General features: G+C 37.5%; 1 protein-coding gene across 4 annotated transcripts in view; it reads right to left on the bottom strand.

The window, feature by feature from the left end:
• The window catches only part of TMEM245 (transmembrane protein 245), a 54,855-nt gene that overhangs the window by 14,917 nt on the left and 13,113 nt on the right, over positions 1–26,825 (bottom strand). The window contains exons 3-9 of one of the 4 annotated variants that reach the window (XR_008448830.1): positions 26,165–26,266; positions 25,101–25,208; positions 19,403–19,615; positions 14,257–14,426; positions 6,698–6,721; positions 1,601–1,705; positions 155–290 (exon numbers count right to left, since the gene is read on the bottom strand). Coding sequence is in view for 3 of the 4 variants with exons in the window: in XM_054060419.1 (XP_053916394.1) it covers positions 208–290; positions 1,601–1,705; positions 6,698–6,721; positions 14,257–14,426; positions 19,403–19,615; positions 25,101–25,208; positions 26,165–26,266 (805 nt within the window). In the remaining variant the exon portion in view is untranslated. The remainder of the gene's footprint in view (positions 1–154; positions 291–1,600; positions 1,706–6,697; positions 6,722–14,256; positions 14,427–19,402; positions 19,616–25,100; positions 25,209–26,164; positions 26,267–26,825) is intronic. The other 3 variants (XM_054060419.1, XM_054060420.1, XM_054060421.1) reach the window with 3 other exon arrangements.

Here is a 26,825-nt window from a genome sequence, read left to right as displayed (position 1 = left end):
TTCTCAAATGAGATACCACACTGACAGAAGTCCAGAGTAATGCGTAAACACTACTGCTGCCTAAGAGTTTAGCATTTACATCTGCCTGCAACAGTCACTCCCATTTCTGTTCACCTAGGGGATGTTTTAAATGAAAAACTATGCATAAGAGCACCTGGAAGCTTGTTCATCCACCCTATACTATTCGCTTAACTTCAGCATTCTTACTTTGCCCATTCTGGGTGACTGGCTACTGTCTCATTGATCAAGCTGCTTGTGACTTGAATCATGTGAACGCTCTCTTGATGTACCTAAATTAAATACAGAGAGAAGAAATGTTATGTAATGCAAACTAGAACTCTTCCTACGTTCAGAAAGGTGTCTTTTTTTTCCCCTTTTTTTTGAGGGGATGGGAGGGAGGGGCGCAAGGGGTGTGATGAGTTTCTACACTTAAAGAATAATTCTTCCAATGCAGTCAACCCATTATGAAGAATGAAGTGCCATTAATCAAAAAAAAAAAAAGCAGTCAATACAATAATCATCAGTCTGTTCTGACAATTTTGGTCTCACACTGTGCAACTAGTAATACCAACTGGAAATATAAACCTTATTTCATAAGTGGAAAAAATTCTAGCAATACAGCAGCACTATCAAGGGAAGTACTGAAATACAAAATATGGTTTCAGATATACCAGATATACCTTTAAGTCATGGATCAAAGGCATGTAAAAATTAATGAATGCTCAGCACCAACATGACCAACCATACCTATGAAGTGCCTCATCAAATTAATTCTCCAATAAGAATGATAAAAAACACGTTTTACAAATATCTTAAAGTTCCTTTCAAGAATATAAGGAAACTTTAGGCAGGAACGTTTGCACAACTTTTAAAGCTTTCAGTTTTATGTGTTCGACATTATATAAGCCTACAGGCTGTAAAAAGGAGACTGACACCAGAACCAACTAATTTTTGTTCTGTAACTCTATTCCAAGTCAAACATTCAAACTCCATTGACTGTTTCAAGTATGAACACAGGTCCACAAGAAAAAGGGGAAAAAAAAGTACATGAGTGACCTCTTCTGGTGAAAGAAAAAAAACCAACCACAACCCAAAAATCAATTTGAAAGTACCGGATCATGAACTACAGTATATTTAAACTCAGAACAGGATACCATGAGTTTATTACAGGCAACTACACAAACAAATTGACAAATAGACCTTAAGCATTTTGCAAATATGTTTCTGATGTGCAGTAAATTAAAAAGAAAAAATTCTCAGTGGCTCTGTTGTTGACAAGAAAAGTGCAACAGGATGCAGAACATACCTGCTTCTGTAATATAGAAGGTACTAATTATTTTACTGGAATAAATTTCATACGTCCAAATATCTATATATTAGTTTTGTCATATGTGTAAATAAACATAAATATGAATACAAAATAGAAATATATATATTTATAAATAATAAGCCTTGGAATGGTAACAAGTTCAACTACAGAGCATTTAGTTGCTAAATTTTTCAAAATATTCTTTAAGCTACACAACTTTGTATAAATATCCATAATTTTCATTCAACATTTAAAATGAGCTCTATGAGTACATTCCTTAGCGCACTGTACCTTTGCAGTAAGGAGCAGGGCTAGCAGAAGAGTTCCTATCACTAGCAAAAATATTATGAAAATGCTTATTATTTTATCTAGCATTTTCTCCAACCACACGATCATCTGTGCAGAAAAAAAGAAAAAAACAAATCATGGCATATAAGTAAACCATTAAAGAAAGAAGTGCTATATGACAGTATACACACTCTTTCTTTACAATCAGAGTGCAAAATCAGGCTCTAATCAAACAGCATTTATGCCCAAGCTTGGAGATGAACAATTAACAAGCAGTGTTAGCACGATTAAGGTCATGATGTGACATATGATTTTGCAAACAACATTTACACATTACCACAAGACACAGCAAGCTCTCTGCAAAGCAAGCAATAATTTGACAGTTATGTACAACACCTAGCAAAGCCATGAACTTAGGTATTTGTCTGTTTCTTGTCCTTCAGCAACCTGGAAAAACTTACAGCTACTATCTGCACAGAAGTTGGAAGCTATAAAGCTATACTGTGAAGTACAATCACAACTTTCAAATTTTAATAGCTAATACCTCATTTATTGTTTAGAAGGCTATTTCCACAACTAATCAAGTTTTTAAAGCTGCTCATCAGTTTCTGAACTGAAATGGGCCTGGAGGTTTTCTACATTATTGAACATTAGGCCAATTATTTAGCACTGACTATTTCTACCCACTTTCCACCTTGAGAAAGTATGCTCAGTATTAAAACATGCACAATCTGAAACTACTGTTACAGGGAACAGGCATGTATATTGTTCTGCTTGTATATGGAAAGGCCCTTTCTATAGAAGTCCACAAAGAAATAGCATCACTTAAGATTACAGAAATTCTGATAATATCAATCAAAACAACAAAATTGCTCAGTTATGTTGACTATGCAGTGCTCTAGAGCAGTGCAGGCTGAGCTTGATCTCATACACAAACTCACTGTTTACATTAAAAGCTGTGAAAGCCCCCACAAGTATGACCAAACAAATTTTCTGGCTTCTAAGGTTCAAATACCAAACTATTTCTACTCCATCTGGCATTACTGAAGGAAAAAGCAGCAGCAGAAGTACAACTGTAAAATTTGTCCTTTAAGAGAACTGAGGTCAAAGTCACTGTACAGTAGATGAAAGTATTTCAAAGCAAGTACAAGTCCCATATTCAGAGATAAGGCAGGTAACTTTTTAGTTAGAGATTTTACAGAACTAGTAACACGTTTGAGATTATGCAAACCATGAGTATTCTTCATTATTTACCATTTCCCTACATATGAAATTTGTCCTGGAATAACTAACTTGAATTGGTTAACACTCTACCTTCTATTTGAAAATACAGTAGGAATTTTTTTTATTTTTTTTTTGTGCTCATCCTGTAGTGTCTAAGCTGGCAATGAACATCGAGCAATTATTTTTAAACTTCAAGTTCTTTTACAACCAGCTGTTGGTCTGATCTAAATTAACACAGGGATTATATTCAGCATTTCAGATCTGTTCTTCAAAATTATGAAGAAAACTGGAAGAAAGCAAAATGCTGTTGAAAGAAACAAGCGTTGAACCAGCAAGTTTTTGTAAAAAAAATCTGCACTACATTATGATCTGCAGAAAGGAATTCAGACACCCTGAAAGAATCTGCATAATCTTTTGAAGTTTTCAATTCAGTTCCAAGCTTCTAATCTAAATGTTAGTGAACGGCAGGAAGCTGATGCTGCCAAAACATCCAAAATTAAGCAAAGGTAAAGGAAAACCAGTCTCCTAAGCTACAGAAGGTCACACTTGCAAAAACAAACTGAAATGTTAGTGATTCATGACAGACTGTCCACAAAAAAATATCCTTAATGGTCACAGTTTTGGAGGAAAAGGTAGCAATTTCTTTTATTTTTTTTTTTAAATTTAGTTCACTGTATAAAAAAAGGTTTTAAGATGAGTTCCATTCTCTTAAAATGCTTCTCAATTATTTCCAAGTTCTCCCTGCTTTCCACTTTTGGGTGATGACAAACGGTATTACACTGAGAGGTAATAAAACTACAGCTCATGCTTAACAATCAGGAATCCCAATTTCTAGACAGGTTCTCCATGTTATGTAGTATGATACATCATCTATGAATGCATATTTTCATATGTTTCACACTGCATAGCCATCAGAATACTAATTTTTCTAGTATGTTTTATCTACTAGTTTTATCTTCTTGTGAAATACACCCAGAAATCTATTTCATTTTCTGTTAAATCTACATGAAATTAACATAAAACCACTTTTTTTTTATTTTAAACAGCTTCACTATTTATCAGGATTTTTTTCCAAGTAACTTATTAGACCTGTTGACATTCCCCTTTAGTTCTATTAGTGTTTGAGGATATCAACTTATTAATATCATCTGATGAGAGTAAGGGGAAGCCTGTAATCAGGACACATCTCTGGGTTATGCCAAAATCAATCAGATGAGTAGTTAAGTTAGAAAAGATAGAGAACAGTCTACATGAAGTCTCAAGTCTACTCATACCAATGTCCCTCCAACAGCAACAGCAGAATTTAGCAATTCTTTCTGAAGACTCCTGCCATAGGCAACGTTATAAAGAACAAATTGTGCTAGCTCAGCCCAACGTCTTCCATATTTTGAGCTACATATACGATGTTAAACTACGTTATTATGTACAATTACTGTTTGCCAAAGAAAAACTTCAAACAGCTCTTTGACAGAAGCTCTTAGAACAGGAAGAAAGAAATAAGGTTTATCACTAGCAGCCACAATCAGCCACCATTTCAAACTCTGCCATCAATAGGTAATGTAGTTTTAGTTTCTTTGTGGATTATCAGAAATTTATCTTGGTGTTCTCACAACTACTTCTCTTCAAAGACAGGAGAAAGGTGCAGAGGAAGCAACCTTTTAACTGAATCTAGTGTTCCGTATTACAAATCTCTTTTCTTTGCCTCTGGGGAAGTATTTTCTTTAAACTTAATTATGAAAAAAAAAAAAAGAAAAAAAAAAGGAAAAATAAACCCAACAAAAGAAACCTACAAGAACTTGATAAGAGTTCACACAGTGGGGGTTTTTTGCCTTTTTTTCCATCTGCATTATAATATTATTTTTACCTGCTCATGCACAGGAGTCAGCACTGCATGTAACACTACAGGACTTTAAGGATCACTTCCTATGAAACCATAAAGTAAAATGGTAGTTTTCAAAAATAGCTCCTAGGAACTAAAAAAACTAACTCTGTCAAGAAACTATATCCACAGGGTTCTGCCCAGTGATGCAAACCTCTAACTAAAAATAAAATGCAGATATTTTAGAGTTCAAAGCAATTATAGTGAAATTATTTTTGCAATGTATTGATATTAAGGAAGAAATTTATCTACATACACAAATCCTCAAACAAGAAAATTACAAGCTCAGAGCCAGGAAAAAAAAGTAGTTGAGCCTGTACTTTCACCTGTGGCTCACTGAACTCAGCGCGTCACATAAACAGTGCTAACAAATCAATGCTGAATAAATATATTGTTATGAAGGGTCATGGCTGCACTTATTCACTAATCATACATCACTCACATAACACAAGCAATTTTGAAGTCAGGAAATATGGATGTAAAACAACCAAACTATATCCAAGGGGAAAAGAACAAACAAAATTTTCCCTCTTAGTGGACTATTGTAACTGAAACACTAAAGCAAGTGACTCTACCGTCTTGTTCAGAAACACAGAAAGCCTCCCTTCATAGAATCCTGTGTTCACTTATTAAATACCGAAGACCAAACTTTCTAAATTCATTACAGCTGCTCAGTCTGGAAACTAAATGCAGCATTATTCCCCATCTGCCACGCACAGCAGATATCAGCTCTGCAGCCCCATTTCAATGTTTACAAGAACCTTTTAGAGTTGTACCAGTGCCCATGGTCTGCATGGTCTAGTCTGTTCCGCTTGCTTTCAGCAGCACTTAGAACAAGAGTATTTCAGGTGTCTTTCACAACATGCAACGCAGATCTATGATTTCTATCGTCATAGCTACTGAATGAAGAGGATGGGTTCTTGTTTATAAAATCACAGTAATCACTCTGTCCCACTAATGCTGAAGTGGTAAGTAAGGATAAAAGTTGGTGTAGGAAGCACAAGCCATTTCCAGATGTGGTATTTTATTTTTTCTCTTCTACTTAATTACTTATTTTTCTGCAGATGTACCCATGCTGCAGGCATCCCTCTCCAGCTCTGTGCTTTTCTGAAGCAATGACACCGCCCAAGTTTCAGACAGATATCACTGCATTGAAGAGCTGTCCAGATTTCAGTCACACATGTGCCCAAACACGGACTCAATCTGTTTTAACTTCTCGTGGAATGACAGCTACTCAAAGAACAACGGTTAACCCTAGTCGACTAAGACAAACCATCAGAAATAAGGAGTACCTTTCATATAAAACACATCAGACGCTTTTAAAAGCCACATAAAATATTTTAGCTATACCAACTACTTAAACCATATTTTTAAATGTTGTTTTACTAATCCTCACTTCCCTTAAGATTTTGTTAGATTCAGCAGTTCTGAGACCTCATGCATTCTCATTTCACCTCCACTACACTGAACACCACTGAGTCTACAGGCCAACTACACTTCAAAAGTGACACATTACCACTACTGGCTGAAGCAGTCAAGGCACTATCTGCAAGCACTTACATTTGTAGCTTTACAGCTGTGCTTCACCCTCACCACTCCCACGTTAATTCAGTTAACTGATGTTTTCTCTGAAGGTAGAACAGCTCTCCAGTCCAGGAGAGAACTGGTTTTGTTCTGCGTACACAAGTGAGGACCAGGTGGAGCTCAAATGTTCTTAAATAAAAGTGCCCCTAGCCAAACTATCGCTTGAATGGCTAATGCAATATTCTGCTCTACAAAACATTTAACTATGAATATTTGTTTTATTAGAAGACAAGAAATCAGGTAGAATTATATGACCTTCAGTAGCTTATATCGAGAGCTGGAAAAGAGACACTTGGGAAAGAAAACTAAGAAGCAAGGCATGTTAAGGAGGGTCATGCTGCCAAAAAAAATAAATAACCTCCCCAAAACCACAGAATCCATTAGTTGGAATCACAATTTTTCCGTTTATTTACCTTCTTATTAAGCCAGTGCCACAGCTTGTCAGTGGCAGGGGGAGATGGAAGAAAAGGGAAAAAAAGACAAGAACACAGTGGAAAATTATTGGAAAATGCAGTAATAGGAGGGGGGGAAAGCAATGAGAGGCAGGCAAAGTCATAAACAGAATGAAAATGAAATTGTTTCAGACACAAAGGTAAACTGTAATAGGAAGAAAAGATCATAACAAGTTCTAATGCAAGAATCTAGATTTTACTACTAACATGCACTTTTTGAAGCAAAGAGGGATATAACAAACAAGAATAACTTCAACGACATTAACAGAGCCATCAACATGATCTGGGCAATTCTAGCTTAATTATACTGAGAGCTAACATTTCAGATTTCAGAGCAGGACTGTAAATTATTCTCCGCGAAGGGTACTTTACTGGAACACCAAAACTTAATGTGAGACATTTGTTTATTGCATGAATACTCCCATTCAGGCATTTTCCTAAGTATTTAAAACCAGTGCTATTATTTTGACTACTGTTAAACACATTTTCTATGGTTTTTAGTACCACATTTATATTACAACATTCACATACAATGGCACATCATCAAATACGTAATTAAATCTGATATACACACAACAGCAAATTGTAGATCAAATAAATCTATGGATTTCATATAGCTTTATTGGTTGTACAGAAAGCACTTTGCACTTCTCAACAGTCAATTTTGACTTTTGTACTACAGTATTTTTCCTCAATATCACCCATACTGCTCAAGTACACCCATTTTAGCATCTAGTTTATGCAGAATTATACTCTTAATTCTAGACATTACTAATCAGTTAGCAGCATAGTCACAACAGAGAAAAGCTTTAATGTTATTTATTATTCATCTCTGTGAGAGGCTGAGACCAAGTAAATGAAGTTGGCTTCTCCCTGAAAATAGGATCACTGAATGCTCAATGAATCTAGTGCTTTCAGCGGTTGTCAGAAACTATAGTTCCCAATGAAAACAAAATATAAAAACATTTCAAATTTTAAAAACCAGATATCACTTAATTAACATTCTCATATCCGAAGCAAGAAACAGATTACAAAGAAACATGAACATCAGGAAAGATGAAAATAAAAGCTGTGAAAGCACACAGTTTTACTAGTTTTACTACTTATGGTTCATTTTGGAAAAAACGTTGATTCCATGGCTGTATTTCTCCACTTTGCAACTCTACTACAACAAAAGCTAGAGGTCTGTTGTTAGCCTGAGATTTTAAGGGAACATGAAAGGAAGCCTTTGGTATTTTTTTCTATAATTTCAGCCTCCTGCAATAGGATGATAAATACAACTACTATGAAATAACATTATATGTCAGAAATAACAATATTTTTAATTAATGATTAAGACAAAATCTGGAAGGCTCTACCTGCATACAGTCTTACCAATACCAATTTTTAAATTATTCTACAAATTTAATCAATCTACATTCAAAAATAGGCTATGGCTTAATTCTAATCTTCAATAATATATGTACTGGTAGGGATTCTGTCTGTTTTCTGTGCTTGCTTTAACTACATGCTAAACTTGGTAACAGAAGAACCAAACCTTGACTTTACTCAAAGTCCAAACAATTTACTACAGTCCTCTATAATAAATTTCTAGTATGCTGTATCTCGAAGAAAAAACATATAACAGCTACATGATTCTCTAAAATCTAACAGCATGTATGCAAAATACTAACACATTCTAATTAATAAAAGTCTAGCACATGCAGTTCGCCAACTGCCTATGTTGCTGAACTGCCACACAAATGAAAACAAAACAACAGCCACTATACCAAAAGACAATTGTTTTCCTTCAAAAGAAACCCCTATGAGTAAAGCAAATTATTAATTCTTGACTATTGGTAGAAATGTGCATGATACCATATATATTAAGTTTTAAGATGACTTGATGGATGGCAACAGAAACTTCTGTACTCCTTTCTCCAGAAGTCTCTCTGAACTGCTGCATCTGTTGGCTCCATTGGGCAAATGCACAACCAGGGACTAGGGAATATAGTAAAGACATCCTATTTCCATAGTTGTAAAGACCGACTTCACTATTTCGTATGTATTAAACATCTGTATTGTCTGAGGGCTGCCTGACTGCATTTAAGGACCTTGTTTGTTTTGATGGCAATGAATAGCGGGGGATGGAAGTGCAGTGGCAATCAACACACACACCTGACTGCCCTGGAACGGTTGGACCTTCCAAAAGGAGCTTCTCCACACAGGTGCTGATGGGGCATAGAGTGGCCTTATAAAAGAACTTGCAAGGAGCCATGCAGTGCACGCGCCTATCACTCCAACTGAATCATGGGATCATGCAGCACGGAAGAAGCTGCTGTTGGTCCTGCCACCGCCGGAGAGACCATGTGTTCCCAAGGAACTGCTGCTACTCATTGAAGTGGTGACCCTTTTCCTTTCCCCTTCTCTCCCTTTCCTACTAATCCCCTGCCCGTCTCTCCCTCTCTACATATATATATATCTATCACTTATATTAATGTTTTTACTTAACTGTTTTCTTGACCTTGGCTGTTTCCAAGGATCAGATTGTAATGTGATGAGATTGAAATCGGTTTTCATAGAATCATAGAATAGTTTGGGTTGGAAGGGACCTCAAAGATCATCTAGTTCCAACCCCCCTGCCACGGGCAGGGACATCTTCCACTAGATCAGGCTGCCCAAGGCCCCATCCAGCCTGGCCTTGAACACCTCCAGGGATGGGGCAACCACAATTTCCCTAAGCAACCTGTGCCAGTACCTCACCAGTCTCATGGTGAAGAAATTCTTCCTAATGTCTAGTCTAAATCTGCCCCTCTCCAGTTTATACCCATTACCCCATTTTTACACAGTACCTCCCGATCTTTCTTATAGCCCCTTTCAGCTACTGGAAGGTCACTATAAAGTCTCCTCAGAGCCTTCTCTTCTCCAGGCTGAACAAGACGAGCTCTCTCAGACTGTCCTCATACCAGAGGTGCTGCAGCCCTCTGATGACCTTTGTAGCCGTCCTCTGGACCCGTTCCAACAGCTCCATATTCTTCTTATGTTAAGGATTCCATACTCCAGGTGAGGTCTCACAAGAGAGGAATAGAGGGGCAGAATCACCTCCCTTGACCTGCTGGCCACGCTTCTTTTGATGCAGCCCAGGATACAGTTGGCCTTCTGGGCTGTGAGCACACATTGACAGCTCATGTTGAGCTTCTCATCAATAAGCACCCCCAAATCCTTCTCTGCAAGGCAGCTCTCAATCACATCATCCCCCATCCTGTATTGAAATCAAGGATTGCCCCAACCCAGGTGTAGGACCTTGCACCTGGCCTTGTTGAACCTCATGAGGTTCTCACAGGTGTACTTCTCCAGTCTGTCCAGGGTCCTCTGGATGACATGCCGTCCTTCTGGTGTGGCAAGGCTTGGTGTAATCTGCCAGCTTGCTGAGGGTGCACTCAATCTCGCTGTCTATATCATTGATGATGATATTAAACAGCACCAGTCCCAGTAGGGACCCCTGAGGGACACCACTCGTCACGGATCTCCATCTGGACTTTGAGCCACTGACCACTACTCTCTGAATTTGACCATCCAACCAGTTTCTTATCCACTGAACAGTCCACCCATTAAATCTACAGCTGCCCAATTTAGAGAGAAGGGTGTTGTGGGGGACCGTGTCAAAGGCTTTACAGAAGTCCAGACAGATCACACCCATATGTTTTTCCATGTCCACTGCTGCAGTTGCCCCATCATAGAAAGCCACTAAGCTGGTCAGACAGGATTTGCCACTTGTGAAGCCGTGCTGGCTGCCATTAATCACCTCCCTGTCCTCCATGTGCTTAAGCATGGCTTCTAGGAGGATCTGTTCCATGATCTTCCCAGGCACCAAAGTGAGGCTGACAGGTCAGTAGTTCCCAGGGTCGTCTTTTCTACCGTTTTTAAAAATGGGCACAATGTTACCCTTCTTCCAGTCACCAGGGACTCCTCTTGATTGCTATGACTTTTCAAATACCATGGAGAGTGGCTTGGCAACCACATTGGCCCATTTCCTCAAGACTCTGTGATGCATCTCATCACACCCCATACTTATATATATTCAGGTTCCTCAGGTGGTCACGAATCTGATCCTCTACTGCGGGAGGCTGCTGTCCCATGACCCAGGAGGGGTGAGGAGAGCGGTTATCAGTGAAGACTGAGGCAAAAAAGTTAAGTACTTCAGTCTTTTTCTCATCTGATCATATGTGATCACCATTTCCAATGTGGGGGTACGTTCTCTTTGACCTTCCTCTTCTGACTGACGTACCTGTAGAAGACATCTTGCTGGTCTTCATTTCCCTTGTCAAGTTCAGCTCCAGCTGCGCCTTGGCCTTCCTGACTTCATTCCTACCCAACCCAGCAGCATCTCTATACACGTCCCAGGTTACCTGTCCCTTCTTGCACTGCCTGTGCAGTTCCCTCTTCTTTTTTATATTAACCAGCAGGTCTTGACTTGGCCACATCGGTCTTTTACCTTTCCTGCCTGATTTCCTATGTATGGGGACTGAGCACTCTTGCGCCTCATGGAAAGCATTCGTAAATATTTGCCAGCTCTGTTCTGCTCCCTTGTCCCCAAGGACCATGTCCCAGCAGGTCCTACTGACTAACTCCTTGAAGAGCTGGAAGTCTGCTTTCCTGAAATTTGGGGTCCTTACTATGCTCCTCATCCACCCCATATCCCTCAGGACTTTGAGCTCCACCAGTTTTCTGCAACTTTGGGAAGCTGCCCCCCATCACTTGGCTGTGCATCCAAGTTTTTTGGTCTGTTTTGTTTGAAGCCAGAATAAATTTTGTTTTTTGATTTCACCATGAGAGTGACCTTGTAGGCTTCTGAATCACCACACAGATAATCAAACCGCCTTCTTTGACTATGCGGGTCGAAAGAAGGCCTGAACATGAGTGTGTAGCTTGTGGATTGGAGCAGGACAATAGTTCATATTGAAAGCAGACCTGAACACACACGCACAGTCTGACCTACTGTTTATAAAGAAAATAAAAAGCAATGCAGAGCTTCTCTTCTGTTCAAATTTGACTGCATTTCCAGGATAAAGAGAGATTGAGGAGCAGTGGGAAAGAAGAGCAGTTCTCTTCTTACTGCTTTTCATTAAGAAAGACACAATCAGTAAAGCTCAAAGATCTGCATGCACAAGCAGTACTCTCCCGAAATTTCTCACAATGGGTTTTCTTCTGGATGATGTAGATGAGCCTCCTAAACTTCATTTGGGAAAAAAAGACATGCCACTCCAAGAAGTCTTCCTCACCCTCACTACCTTCTACTCAAAACTGGAAACATTTCCTAATTGGGCATACCACTTTAGAAGGACCAAGTAGTGCTACTAAACATCTGTGTGAAACAGATCTTGTCAGTGGCTTGTGGTACTTAGCTAATGGCTGCAATACATCCTGATGCTGAGATTCAGCCTCCAATTAACTCAGTATGTAAAAAAACAGGAACAAACACACATAAAAAAATCACTCAGCAGCTTCTGCTCCCAGGAAAAGAAAGCACAAATAAAATGTCACCAATATTACCAAGTTAAGCATCTAATTGCTAAGGAAATGATCCTTCAATCTTGGTTTATCACACACATATAAAAGGCAAGCTGTAATAATTTAGTCCATGAATTTCTTGTTTGTGTTTGCATATTTCCCCTTCCTCTTCAGCAGTGCCTACTGAAGCCAAAATGTTTGCTAATCATACTTAAATACAGCTCTATCATCCCTTCTGAAAAAAAAATGGAAAGGCAACTATTTTCATTCCTCTCCTTTCCCTGTCCCCACAAAAATCACGAATGCCAAGACTCTACGGCATTTTTTCCCAAATTCTCAAAGTTAAGATGCATCCATGATTCTACAATGCACAGAATAAGCATCTCCAGTAGAATTTAAAAGATATGAAAGGATTAGTGTGATAAGCATTGGAAGACTACATACAACTCCAGCCACTCATGACAAAGCCAGGTGAACTGCAATTAGAATAGGCACAAATGAGGACAACAGAATCACACAGTACCAAGTGGCTTTCTTATAAAGGCTACAGGAACTTGAATTGCTTTAACACAAACAACACATATTCAGAAGGAATATGATTGTCATCTAAAATAGGAGGTGGGAGAGGAGATGGATAAATGAGTTGTGCCAACACTGTTCTTTTGCAACAGCATGAATATAAACTGACCTTAAACACATTTAAGCTGAAGAGTGGGAAGTTCTGATGCACATTACGACAAAAGCCCTATCTTCTTAAAAGAGAAAAGACTTAGTGGAATTAGGAAGGTTACTATATCATATAGTTACGCAATACAAGGATACCCATTCATGAAATAGAATACATATAACATTGTGTCCAGAGAATCTTCTTGCATACAATAGCTTGTAATGGAAAGCTTCTAATGTAAAGCTTTGTATAAGATGAGCTTTTATCCTAACATGTTTATACTTCCCACTACCTTTGGAAACCCCCTTTATCTTGTTCATAGCTGTATTCTGAAAGGCTTTTCATTTTTCAAATCCTTCCTCAATGAACTCTGTGAAACCATTACTTATTTCCTACAGCCATTTAATGCTTTTGTTGACCTTTTGACATCCATTTACCCATTAGATCTGGGCTTAAGCTTTTCCTTTTCCTGTAGGAATTCAAAGCTATAAACTGCAGACAGATAGATGCTCTGACATATATGCACTTACAGGGTTCAGCTTTTCAGTTACAGAAACTCTGAGGTAACAGCTTTTTCTAAAGCAGAAAATACTTCAACAACACAGTTACAGAAAGCACACTCTTACACATTGGCATAGCTATTACAAACAAAATAATCTATCAGGTTAAGTCAAAACTTACAATTCTGAATGGAGGAACTTTCATAAATTTTATGGAGCTTTCCAACTCTGCAATTTGTAATGCAAGCGTGGGCGCATTTTGAGTGGGGGAGAAAGGAGGGGAGCACAGAAACCTTATTTTAAGGCACTTCCCAAATACCTTATCCCACACATTTCTTCTCTTACGCAGGGAAGCCTCCCTTCTGCACCACCATGCCACTGTGTTCAACAACTAAACTTCTACACAGTATAAACAAGCGTGCTCAAACTAGCTCAGGCCTACTTAGAGAATAAAATTAATTGCTTTTAAAATCAAGTTTTCACAACAGAAGTAGGAACGTCTCATTCTTCAGATTAAAGCTTATTAAGTTTAACTTCAAAATCCTTGTAATCAGGTAAGGTGACTGAACCACAAGAAGTTTGCCTTCCTCAGATAAGGAATCTTCTAAAGCTAACTCAACATTTTAAAAGTGACTTCTGTCAAGATTTGCATGTAATCATTTAACAGAATTTGAATGTGTACTTACATGTGAATAGTGACAGAAGAGACACAGTTTAAAGTATGCCATAAAACAGATACAGTTTTACATGAGAGAGATTCCCATTAGTGACAGACATTTATTTTAGAATTAAAGCATATCAGCATACAGTGAACAGCGAATAAAACAAACTTTCAAGCTGCTTAAGGAAATAAATTGAAATACCTTACTGTCAAGCTTTAGCATGACTCTTCCAAGCCCTCTGATTGGCCATGGAGCAAGAGCTTCCTGACGTTCCTTCACAAAATTTTCAACAAATTGCCACCAACTTTTGCAATGGCTTGCCATGAAGGTCAGAACTCCAAAATGAACCACAAGTTTTTTAAGTGCCCAAACTGTAACCACAAGAAGGAAATAAAGTATTAGAGTTTTCAGACTATGCATCTGTTCCATTCTGAAAGATGTATGAAAAAAAGGACAGATTCATGAGTTTTACTTCCCATTCGAAACCACTTACAGAATTTTCAAGTGGTTTCAGTACTAGTTTCCTCAGTTGCTTTACAGGCATGCTTATCCACATGGAATTTAAACGGCAGCAGAAGAAAGGTGAACCACCTTTACCACCGTGAACAGCTTTTTTCCAACAGTCCTTACTTATACCCACTGTAAAATAAGCTTACACAAGGCTTATGGCTGCAATTGTGCAATGGGTCTGCTCTCCCTCACTTACTGAGTGTACATGCAAAACTTGCAAATCATCACAATCAGGAATTTAAAATCAAAAAAGCACAATACAGATGAAACTTTCCTTTGAAGCTACCAGACCTTTAACAATCATGAAATATTTGCCATATTCTTTTTTTTTTTTACTCAACAAAATTTCACGCTACTTAAATTACCTGTCTTACCATGGAAAAGACAAGTAATCTTCCAAAGCCCTTAACATAAGAAGTTAATAGATTCACATTATAAACAAAATTTGTATTACAACTCATAAAGCATCATTACAAGATACATCAACTTAAAGGATCACAGTTATCATATGTAGCAGTAACAGACCATGAGGTCTCACAATCTAGTACTGCCACGACTCTAAACAAAGCTAGACTACATTCTCCAATACTGAAAACTATGGTTCTAAAGGAAAAATAAGTTAAACTATCAGCAACAGAATGACAACTGTCCTAAAGTCTCCTTATTTTTTAAACCACAATTTAGTAACAGTAGTCATCACCTGTAGATCAAAAATTAGTCACTGTTAAAAATTCTACTTACAAAGTAAACTGATCTTTCGTAGAAACACTAGCTGCACTCTTACAATTATATTGCAATTGTAGCAACCTTTGATACTGAATTCCCCATCATTACATTCAAGTTACTTTAACAAAAGCTTTTCTTTTATTAGGAAATACTATTTACCAAATTAGATTCATTACTCACTGCCGTACATCTACACCACAATAACTCATTCATACTCAAAAATTCACATCGTGCTTCTACGTGGAGATGTGTAAAATGACTTACATAGTCAAACAGGTTAACTTTTGATATCCACGAGGCATTTAGCAAAACTCCACAAGAGACTATTGTCTGTAAGCCACATCTGTTATAGTTACTTTTTCATTTAGAGCTCATTCACCAATTTGCTCACATTTGGTTTACTTACCCTCTGGCACCCCCACGTGGCAAACACTGCATTTATGCTCTTGAAGAAATAAAATTAATAATCTTTCTACTAAAGATCACATGGCAAACATACAAAAAAAAAGGAAAAAATAATGTGCAAGTGCCATGCACCTAACTTGCAGGTTGAAGTACTGTGTGATGAACTGCAACTCATGATAAATACAGAAACTGCCGTTCACCAAAACTGGGCAAGTTTGCATTTTACAGGGTGAACAACATACCTGAAGAGGCATTCTAACCTTCTGCTATCATTGAAAAGTAAGTGTTAAAAAAAATAATATCTTCTAAAATGACTAAGTGTGTACTTACTGCAAAGGTGATGCCAGGAGGTGCTACACTCAATCACACAGTTGTAATTATAATAGGTTGAAAAGACGTAAGAGAGAAAAAGCTAAAGGAAGGCTGTTATTAGCAAGATGTGAACAAAACAAGAAGGGCTGCATAATAAGAAATTCCAAATATCTCCAAGAAGCAGAGGATGACCTGAAGACAAAAAGAGGACTAAAAAAAGTATGCAACAGAACAAGCAAGGAAGTAAATGGAAGACCTTAAAAAGAGACAATAAGAAGACTCCCAGTTTCACATCACAGAATGAAGCACTAGAAATGTTCCACAACCTGGTTTATTGCATAGCTTTCAAATTCAAAAGTAATTTTTTAATCTTTTCATTTTATGGTATAATTACAGTAATTTTTTCCACCATCTACAATCTACATTAAGCAATTTTAAAGGAGCGTCTCATTCTACCAAAGTACAAATGCATTCAAGGAAAACACTTAATGGTACCAAGATACTTCTAATAATCTAAATGCTACTTTATGTAGAATCACAGAATCATAGAATGGTTTGGGTTGGAAGGGACCTTAAAGATCATCCAGTTCCAACTCCCCTGCCGTGGACAGGGACACCTCCCACTAGATCAGGTTGCTCAAGGCCCCAACCAGACTGGCCTTGACCACTTCTAGGGAGGGGACATCCACAACTTCCCTGGGCAACCTGTGCCAGTGCCTCACAACTCTCATTGTGAAGAATTTCCTCCTTATGTCTAGCCTACATCTGCTCCTCTCCAATTTATAGCCATTATAAACAGTCCCTCCCCATCTTTCTTGTACACCCCCTTCAGGTACTGCAAGGTCACTATAGGGTCTCCTCGGAGCCTTGTCTTCTCCAGGCCAAACAATCACAACTCTCTCAGCCTGTTCTCGTATGGGAGGTGCTCCAGCCCTCTGAGCATCCTTGTAGCCCTCCTCTGGACCCATTTCAACAGTTCCATATCTTTCTTATGTTGAGGATTCCAGTACTGGACGCAGTACTCTAGGTGAGGTCTCACAACAGAGGAAGTTCTGTCTGTAAGTTCTGTCTACCAACATAAGGAACTCTGGTGAAATTAATAACATCTTTCTAGTTAAGCTGTTAGCGGTGGCTTTTTTTTTTATTTTTTAAACATAGTAAAAGCACTCTCCTTAAGGTCTCAGAAGCACTTGAAGTTGCTAGTCTCCTTAAACTTGAAAAGTTGCAAAGAAACTTGCTTTTTAAGTCTTCCTAAATGTTTTTAATACCAACTCTCTCTCAACAATCCACCATTCACCTTCTGGCACTTAATGTGATCCACTGTTCTAAAGTTGGCTCTGTTCATCATTATACTGCCTTTTCATATTATTTTCATGGTGATCTATTTATATTCAGTGATATGCCAAGAAGAATCACTTAATATCCCAGTAACACTGCTAAAATAACAGATCACAAATGTTCTCAAAATTAATTTCTATTTTGGCATGACTTTATTGTTCAGGTAGCTAATTCAGACCTAGTAACTTGCAGCAGGAGTATGCATCCATTTCAGTTATAGATGTGCACTTTAATATAGATTTGTCTGTCTCAGGCTTAAAATCAGTCATTATTACCTGTCCTACTGATTGCACCAATTTTTCCTCCTACCCAAGTAGGTATTTATAAACAGTGATTCAGTCACTCCTCCACTTTTCTCAAATAAATGAAGCCACAGAAGCTCTGCTTCTTTTTCTTTCCAGTTCCTTTATAATCATTGCGATGCATTTATGATCTAAAGCTAACCTGCCATCACCATTTCCCATGATGCCCAGACACCAAAACTGGGCAGTTTCTTCCATAGCAATGACGCTGGGATTTAAAAAATCAACCCTCTCTCTCTTCTTACCACATATTCAGCTACTTATGTGCCTATCAACCACAGTACCCTTTAGCTCTTGCTACAATGTCACCACCAAACATGCAGCTGTTCCTTTCACGCTGCTCTCCCAGTTTGGCACCCCTCAAGCCTGTAAGCATGTTCCCACAGTCACGATTTCCAGATGCACAACTGGACAGTTTAAAATGGTTTTGTGTACTGGGTGTAAATTGCTGGGTGGTCGCTGGGGTGGCCTCCACGGGCAGAGACCAGAGGCTGCCCTGTGCCAGGCAGTCAGCTCCAGCTGGCTCCACAACAGACCAGAGCTGAGCCCATCAGGTGTGGCGCCTGTGGGAAAATATCCTTATGAAAGGGTAGAAAACACTAAGAAGGGAGAAGAAGAGGGACCACAGAGAGAAGAAGTGAATAGAGTGGAAACAGAAACAGAAGGAACAGAAAGGCCAGGGGAGTAGAAATGCTCTGTGTTTGACCACTCGCCTCTCAGAGGCGTCACGGCCAATGGAGGACTCATGCCGTAGCAGGTACACCTCTTGAAGGGACTGTTGCCCAGAGGTGAGGAAACGCCTGAGCTGGTACCTCCCCAAACGGACTGTAGCTCATGGATGAACTCACACTGTAATACTGGAAGGAAGGAAGCAGCTCTGTGGGTACTGGGCCACTAGCTGGTGTCAACCCACCAGACTCGGTAAAAGGGAAAATAGCTACATTTAAGTGTTAGATACATTTTAAAAAGCTGAAAAGCAATGTTTTAACTGACGTTTAGAGAAAATCCAAGAAAATTAGAAAAATCGCTTTGTTCACAGTAGAGGTATGGGAGGAAATGTCTTCAGATCCATCGTAGCTGATCTCTGTTTCCAGAGTTTCCATCTTCTCTACTCACCCTCCAAGAAAGTAGTGAGAAAAGTGGCATTCACCTTTAAAATAATGCCTTAAGATAACTATCATAATTACTCCTTGCTTGATATAGAGGAAAACAGATGCACATAGATGTGAATCAACAAAACTAATTAACCTCAGAGCTAGAATTAGAATCAAATTTATCTTGCAATTTGTCCAGAGCACCTAGCAACTCATTTTTAATGGAATTTAAAAGTTACCATGAGCTGTACTTCAGTACTCAGTAAAGCTAAGATAGTCTTTATCTATAGGTGCAAACTCATGAAAGACAAAACATCAAGAGGAAGAAAAACAAAGTACCCCAAATCAAAGTATTCTTACAACAAAAGGTATGGCACTAAATTATTCCATGTAACTACAGTAAGAAAATAAACAAAGAAATTTTACACAGTTGTCCACTACATGGTATCAGTGCATATCAATCATCCTATTTGACGGTATAATTCACCACATCTGAATTAGTCACATCTGGATGTTCTTGTCATAAAAAAAAATAATCTTGAAAAAACTGTAAAATAAAATTCATACAAGCCTACAGGTCTTTCCTTCTCTTTTATTTCACACAAAGCCTAAGGCTATCCAAAGTCATAATTTAACATATATTTCTAATTAGGTTATTACCTGCAAAAGGCACTGGCAATAGCTGCACAATCCAGAAATTTAGCCAGATCTGGACAATGACAATGGCCCACACAAGCGTAACAAAGTAAATGTCACTGGTTTTCTTTTTTCTAAGAAAAGATCCAATCTCAGGTCTTTGTCTGCTTCCAGAAGGGGATGAAGAGGAGGATAAAGATGACGAAGCATGTGGAGGCTGATCACCTTCTGTTGCTCCTAAAACAAACAAGTGCAAACAAAGAAGTAGAAATGATCACATTAACATTCACCACAGAACAGAATATGCTCCCCAGTCCCAAATTAACCTCTCTTTTTATTCTTGTTGTGGGGTTTGGGGTTTGTGAGTTTTTTTGTTGGGGGTGGTGGTTTTGTTTGTTTGTTTTGTAATTTCTCTATAACATAGAGACAGTAGTGGCACTCATGTGAATCTTGAAAAGCTATAATAAGGCTCTGTAAACTCCTTCACATCAAGCAACATAACATCTAACAGTGCTGGGAGAACAGAAGAAAAAATGTTACAGCCTCTTAAGAGGCCTCCTGTGACTGCAGGCAAAGTACAAGCCAAATACATTTTATCAAATAACCAGAAAATCCTAAAAACCCACAAAATTTAATTCAATTCTAAAAGAATTCTGAAGTCTTAGAAGAAATACTCAAAAAGAAATCTTAGATTTGCTCAAAGCTCATTTAAACAAAATTTTAAACTACACAATATATTGAAGAGGAAGCTTGCATCTCACAGATTTCTTACTACACTTTCTCTTCTCCTGAACACTTACATTACAAACATGGCACTCACAATGTGATCCTTAATTACTTGCTTGCATAACACATTTTATTAATTTAGCATTTTTAAGTTAGTAAACATGAAGTTCAATTAAAAAATGTGAACTGAAATGATATTTATTTGTAAGTGCATTTAACAAATAGTCATTTCTGACAAAAATATTATGCCCAAGTTAAAATTCTTGTATAGAGAATATAGTAATTTATATATTTATTTAACTTTTTAGATGGTAAATCTGCCTATTGTAAGACTAGTATAGGTGACACCAAACACATCTTCAGTAGCTGCATGCAGAATCTCTTCCTGAGGACAGCAGTATCGACTTTTACTGAGGTCGCTTACTGGTGGCAAAATGCACCCATTTCCCACACACCATCACTTGAGAAAAATTTGCAGCCATGGTTTAAGAACGCACACACAAGAAAACCTCAAAAATTACTCTACATTGAAGAATAAAAGGCAGTCTATTACATTGGTGCATACTGCAGCAGGTAAGCAATGAACTCTTTCACTGAACTTGAATCACATCAACGCCAAGCACTTTCCTCCCACAAAGTAAAACTGCTGCAAAATCTGTATTATGATATACTACGTGTGTAACAGTCAAAGAACTCATGTTCCACATGTGCAGTTTTAGCGGCAATGTGTCACTAAAGCCATTCTTAGCTTAAAGGAAGACAGCTAGAATGTACAAAAAGATAAGACAGATCTGCCGTATCCGTACAGTAGTGGTAAGAGACAAATCCCACAACCTGGATGAACACACTTCTTGTGTCGAAGAAATCTGCACTGGCGTTTTACAAGTAAGGGAAAGTATTTTTAGACCTTATAAACACTTTCCCACCACACTAATACAACAAGGTAGAGCTATTGATTCTCCCAATTGATAGACACCGCGACAATGACAGAAACATCAGCTGGTTGCTGGTAACACATTTGGTGGATCTTCAGAGTATTCCCAAAGGAATGCATGCAATCTGAAAAAATGAACACTGCAGCAGCTAAACACAGCAGCAGCTTCAGGTGGATTGCTTCTTGGCAAATCAGTGAATGTCCTAAAGGGACGAAGCCAGACCTGTCGTACAAACTACACTTTGGAGAAAAAGACACAAGCTAATGTCTCATAAGGGGAGAGTAAGCCGCCCATAAACAGAAGCTTTCCTAAAAGGACAAAGTGGTTTTGTCAGAAGAAAAAGAGGGTTTATCATTCCCCTGTACTTCTCATTCTATTTTTAACAAAGCAGGAGAGTACTAATACAAACAAATGGATCCAGCTTATGATGCACTAAAGAAAGACAAATTTGGAAGCAGTATATCCATAACTGAAAATTCTCCCCTATAAATTCAACTGACTACACACTTTTCTTTGCACTTTTTTGCTTCAAAAATCAATATAATAAGCATAAAAAGTAACAAGACAACAAGCTGAAACTCAAATATTTATCAAAAGAAGTGCTAAAAGCCAAAACAAAAAAAACCCACAAAGTAATTTAATAAGCTGAAGCCTACACCTCAAGATTAAAGTTAAGCAATACTTTTGGCCCAAAAGCCCTTTAGTGGAGTCATTTCCATGAAAAAAAAAAAAGGGATATTCCTTCTTTTGGTAATGCAAAATTTGATCAACACATTTTTGCAATGAAGAAAACCTTAATTAAATAACAGCAAAAGTAATGTTAAGAGTAGTACAAATTACAGTGCCTCATTCTACTACAGTTTTTTGATTAACTTCAGCAGACTGTACCCAGAAAGCAGAACACAGATGGCAAAGAGCTGACAGGGAAAAAAAAAGGATCATTTTTTTTTCTAGAAAGACTAAAAACTCTGAGGGGATCCCAAGAAAAGAAAGCTTTTTCAGAATACAGTTCCACTGCACTTTACTGGGTCATTGGCAGTGCCAATTTAGTTTGGCTTATTCTCCTCATCACAAATAAACAGCATCAAAACTGCCATTCAGACGACTATCATCAGTCACTTCACAAAGCTGATTCACCAAAAAAAAACGCCACCAAACTTTGCAAATGAAAGAAGTCACATTTTGTTGGCAAGATGCAGTCTGCAAACCAAGTTATGAATGCCTGGTCAACACAAATAGGGAAAAATGACTATTGGAATGTTGATTTGAAGTAACCTCAGGTTCTGTATAACCTCATTCAGTGTGCTTCATGATATTTTTAGACACGAAATCTGAAAAACATGTTTCTATCTTTTAACTAATGCGACAATGACTGTCTTTCCCAAATGGCTAACATTATGCCTAGTAAAGAATTCTGGCAAAATCAGAATGTATGGTATTTATTTGCATATAATAAAAACAATAAAATAAATCAATTTCCAGGCTATCTTAAGACATGTTCTTTTCTTTATACAATATGTCCACTGTCAAGTCAACTTCTCGTAGTTTTGAATTACTCTCCTTCCTTAAATAAAAGGAAAAGGAACAACAGCATAAACAGCAACACAAGTGTCTGTATCTCTATAGAGCAGAATTTCAGAATAAAATCACCAGTTAGATGAAACTGAGTTTTATTATTATTAATAAAAAGTCTTCCAGAACACCAGGATGATGGTACCCCTTCATGAATAACCACATCTCTCTGTAATTTCAAGGGGAAAAGATTTTTTTTTTTTAAGAATACAAAGAAGTGGGGGGAGTGAAAGGAGGATAAGAGGCATGACTACATTTAAGGATTTCAGTTTGTATCATATTCCAACAAGACAACAGAATCTTGCCTACAAGACAGCTAAAATACTGCAGCGGTACCTGCTTCTTAAGTTGCAGACTTCTCATTTGCTGTATACTCCGGAAATTCTTGAGACACCAAGAAGAAGTTAGAACACCTGCACTAGTGTAATTAAAACTGCTCACCCCCAACACCAAATACCAGTACTCAATGACAAAATAAGACACGTTCAGAAAAACCTGTAAAATCAATACAGCTTGTTTCCCCTCCTCTTTTGTTCCATGAACAAATCTAAGCAGGAGAACAGGAAAACCATGAAGCATGGATTGTTCTACAATTGATTTAATACAGTATAAGCCTTGTTATTGCTACTGACAATTAATCAACCTTGACAAACACTGACATATTTAGAATAGATGTTAGGAAGATCTCCTGGCAGCTGTTATCCACCTGGCAGAAGATTTGAAATCTTTCAAGATCTTACACTTCTCATAAAATAGATGTGTGTTGTAAATTACAAGTTCCAAAACAAGGCAACAAAACATAAAAAAATCACTGCAGAAGAAAACCAAGAGAGATGCAGTTTCTCAGCCCTGCAGGTAAAACCTTTTGCTGTACAAGAATAATGTTTCATCACCATAGACACAGAAGATCCAAACCAAAGATGACCAAAAGGATACTTAGCATCTATCAGAGAACAAGATGCTAATTCCCAACAGACTGTTGGAAAATTATTTCAACTATTGATAGGAGTAAACAGGAAACTCTGTATTTGCTCTTTTCTTGCTGTGACGAACAATTACAGCATTTGGCTAACTGTCTCAAGAAAATAACTCGAAAAACACTCACTATAAAACCACAGTAGTTTTCCTTTGGCCAGGAGCGGTTACAACTTGAGAACAGAAAAATAATGTCTTAAGAGAAAAAAATTAGAACTGGTGTATGAATTAAAATTAAAAAAGCAACAACAAGAACACAATCATGCACATAGCATGTTTATGGGCAATTTAAAAAACAAAAACAAACCTAATTTCCAAAATTAAGAATTAGAGACAGCAATATAAAAGATATGTCACCATGATGCTCCACTCTTACATTTGAGGACATAGGTCCATAGAGTATCCATATTTATTTTCATGATAAACACACAAAACGTAGAAACAAAGATCAGAAAAGATTAAGTTGTCTAAAATGTTCTCATATTTAAGCATGTTTCCAAGTACAACTTACATTGACATAGTTCAAATCAGGAGGTGTGTTAACATTTCATCAAAAGATTTCTTGTTCTATACTATTCTACCTGTCGGCTGAAGTAACTTTAGTTTCACAAATGATAGTCTTCAAACAGAAGGTTTTAAAACCACACGCTCAAAGCATTCTCTCCTGCACAATCACTACATTTCCTTGTCTGGAGCGCGATTTACACATTACAGACAATTTTAAGAACATACTGTCTTGAAGCAGACAAGTCTTAGGCACAGCCAATTTCAAACAAGTTTTAGAAGTTCACATTGTTAAGTTGAATGACCCATTTTGTCTATTTGCAGGAAACGGATGAAATCTTTCAATTTCCAGAGATCTTCATAACAGCTTTTTTTCTAGTAATGCATCCTATCAAAGGCCTACCCCAAAAAATTAATGTGAAATTCATAACCAGTGACAGACGTCTAAACATCTTCTTTGCAAGTCCTTCAAAGCCGTTTCTTACAGATTTCTAGTTGTGTTATTGCCAATGAAATTATGCTACGATGTCACTCACTACAGGAAAGATTTTGAGCATGCCGCAGTCAACAAAGAACAAAGGGATTTTTTTACATTGATGTACACAATAAGTATTCCAATCTGCCCGTACACGGTCCAGAAGTACAGTTACATCTCGTCACTGCCAACAAGTCAAAAGGCAGCTAGGGAAAATTCAAAAAAAAAAAATGAAGAAAAGGAAAAAAACCCCACACCCTCATTCTAAAAAAAAAAAAATTAAAATAACATTTCCTCCAGTCAGGCCTTCTAAATGTACAAACAGCCAGGCAAATGCTCTCACTTGAAAAACAGCTTTTATACTATTGTAATCTTAACCTTTTTCAAAATAGATAAACTTGTTTCACAATGTAAGTATAAATGTACTATTTTGGACAGAAGAAGAGAGTGACTATTTTGAAATTTGTTCTTAATTCCCTCCAATTTCATGCCTTACGAGCAAATTCAAATGTTTTCTTACAGAGTATTCAGTCACCTGAGGGTTGCGAGGAATGTTCACCACTGGACTCATCTTCTGTCATTGAAATTGCCATGGCAATAGTCGAAGCAGCAATGGAAAACATCTGACCAGGAAGCTCTGTGCCTGTAAAAAATAAATATGTGTATGTAAATAATGAAAAGTTTGAACCTTAAAACGTTTCATTTGTTGCTCAATGTCCACCAAGGCTGTCAAGCAACAGAAACTAAAAGGACAGACACTGCTAGGTTTTAATATGTATTGTATGTGGTCAATATGATCAAACAGGAATGAATGCTATTAATTTTACAATACACATGGAGTCCAAACACAGAACGAATTATTTGCTCTGCACCTTCCTTGCTAATAAACTGTTACTGACCAAGTTATTTGCAGTTGCTGGTAATCTGATTAATCTACAAATCTCTATAGCAGATAATCAATTTTACTAACCAAGATTACAATGACTTTCACAAAAACTAAAATAGCAAGACAGGAAAAAAATTCCCAATATAATCATACAACCAGTACTAGAAAGGAACACCTGACATTTGCTTTTATGCAAAATCTACTTACAAACAGGAAAAATCTATTTTTCTCAACGTCTAAACACAAATCATAGTTCTAAGAAACTGGTATTTTAAAAGCAAAAGACTGGATGTCAGAAGCTTGCTGGATGGAGTTGTCTCAGTTTCTCCATATTATAGGAGCTACTAAACCTATATCACTCATTTCTTTCAAAATTGCCCTCTGATTTCAAATTTCCTGCACTTCCTTTCTGCTTGAAACTACAGATAGGAAAACAGAAAAGTTTTGTAAACTTAAGCAATCAGGCTTATTAGCAAGAGTCCCTACTTTGTTATGGAAAAGAAACATCAGTTCATCACAATAATTTTCTGCAAAGACTCAAAGATTCACTTCAACATCTGTAAATCACTTTGAAGCAAATATACTATAACTCTTACAATAAATTCTTGCAATCCATACGATATAAAATTTACAGTAGTATCGTCTGGATACTTTCACTTGACTTTACAGAACTTTTACCTTAACAACGAAAGAAAGAGTATCTCATTCCTTACCAGAAGACTCCTTTCCATTGTGCTGTTCATGCAACATGCCTACAGTCATCAGAACAACTATAACCAGAAACACAGGAATTCTCCAGGAACCTGCCACAGAAGCTGAAAGATACAGGGGAGTTTGTGCATGAAAAATTATGCCATTAATATACTCTACACTCAGCAAAACCAAGAGAGGCACCACATCAACCAAGAACAAACTGGGCAGACACTAGGAAGTGCCATAAAGCAAACAAGTTTTCTACATTCACCAAAAGAAAGAATAGAAAGAACAGGTGAATGAGTTTCTCACTGAATTAAACAAAGTGGTTAGTGTTCCTAACTTCAGTGACTTTACACTGATACAGAGAACAACTTTAAAAATACCATGCGAAATTATGCAAAATTATATTACATACAAAATAAAAACATTTTAGATACCAGAGGCAAATCACATTCACCTAAAAAAAAATCTATATTTATGTCAGATCTCCAGAGAGTTGCATCTAGCAAAGCCTTCTGGGGTTTTGGCTTTTCAGCTAGTACTTTCAGCAAATACAAGATTGTCAAAATGTAAGCAAATGTAAAGCCATTACGTGTACCTTAAAACACCAGCAAAGTGTTCTCAAATAGTCAGAACAACCCCCAAAACCTGCTTTTTCTTTTTTACTAGCAAAGAAAA

Source organism: Cuculus canorus, chromosome 2, assembly GCF_017976375.1.
Source record: "Cuculus canorus isolate bCucCan1 chromosome 2, bCucCan1.pri, whole genome shotgun sequence".
Lineage (NCBI taxonomy): Eukaryota > Metazoa > Chordata > Aves > Cuculiformes > Cuculidae > Cuculus > Cuculus canorus.
This window is presented reverse-complemented; position numbering and strand designations above follow the sequence as displayed.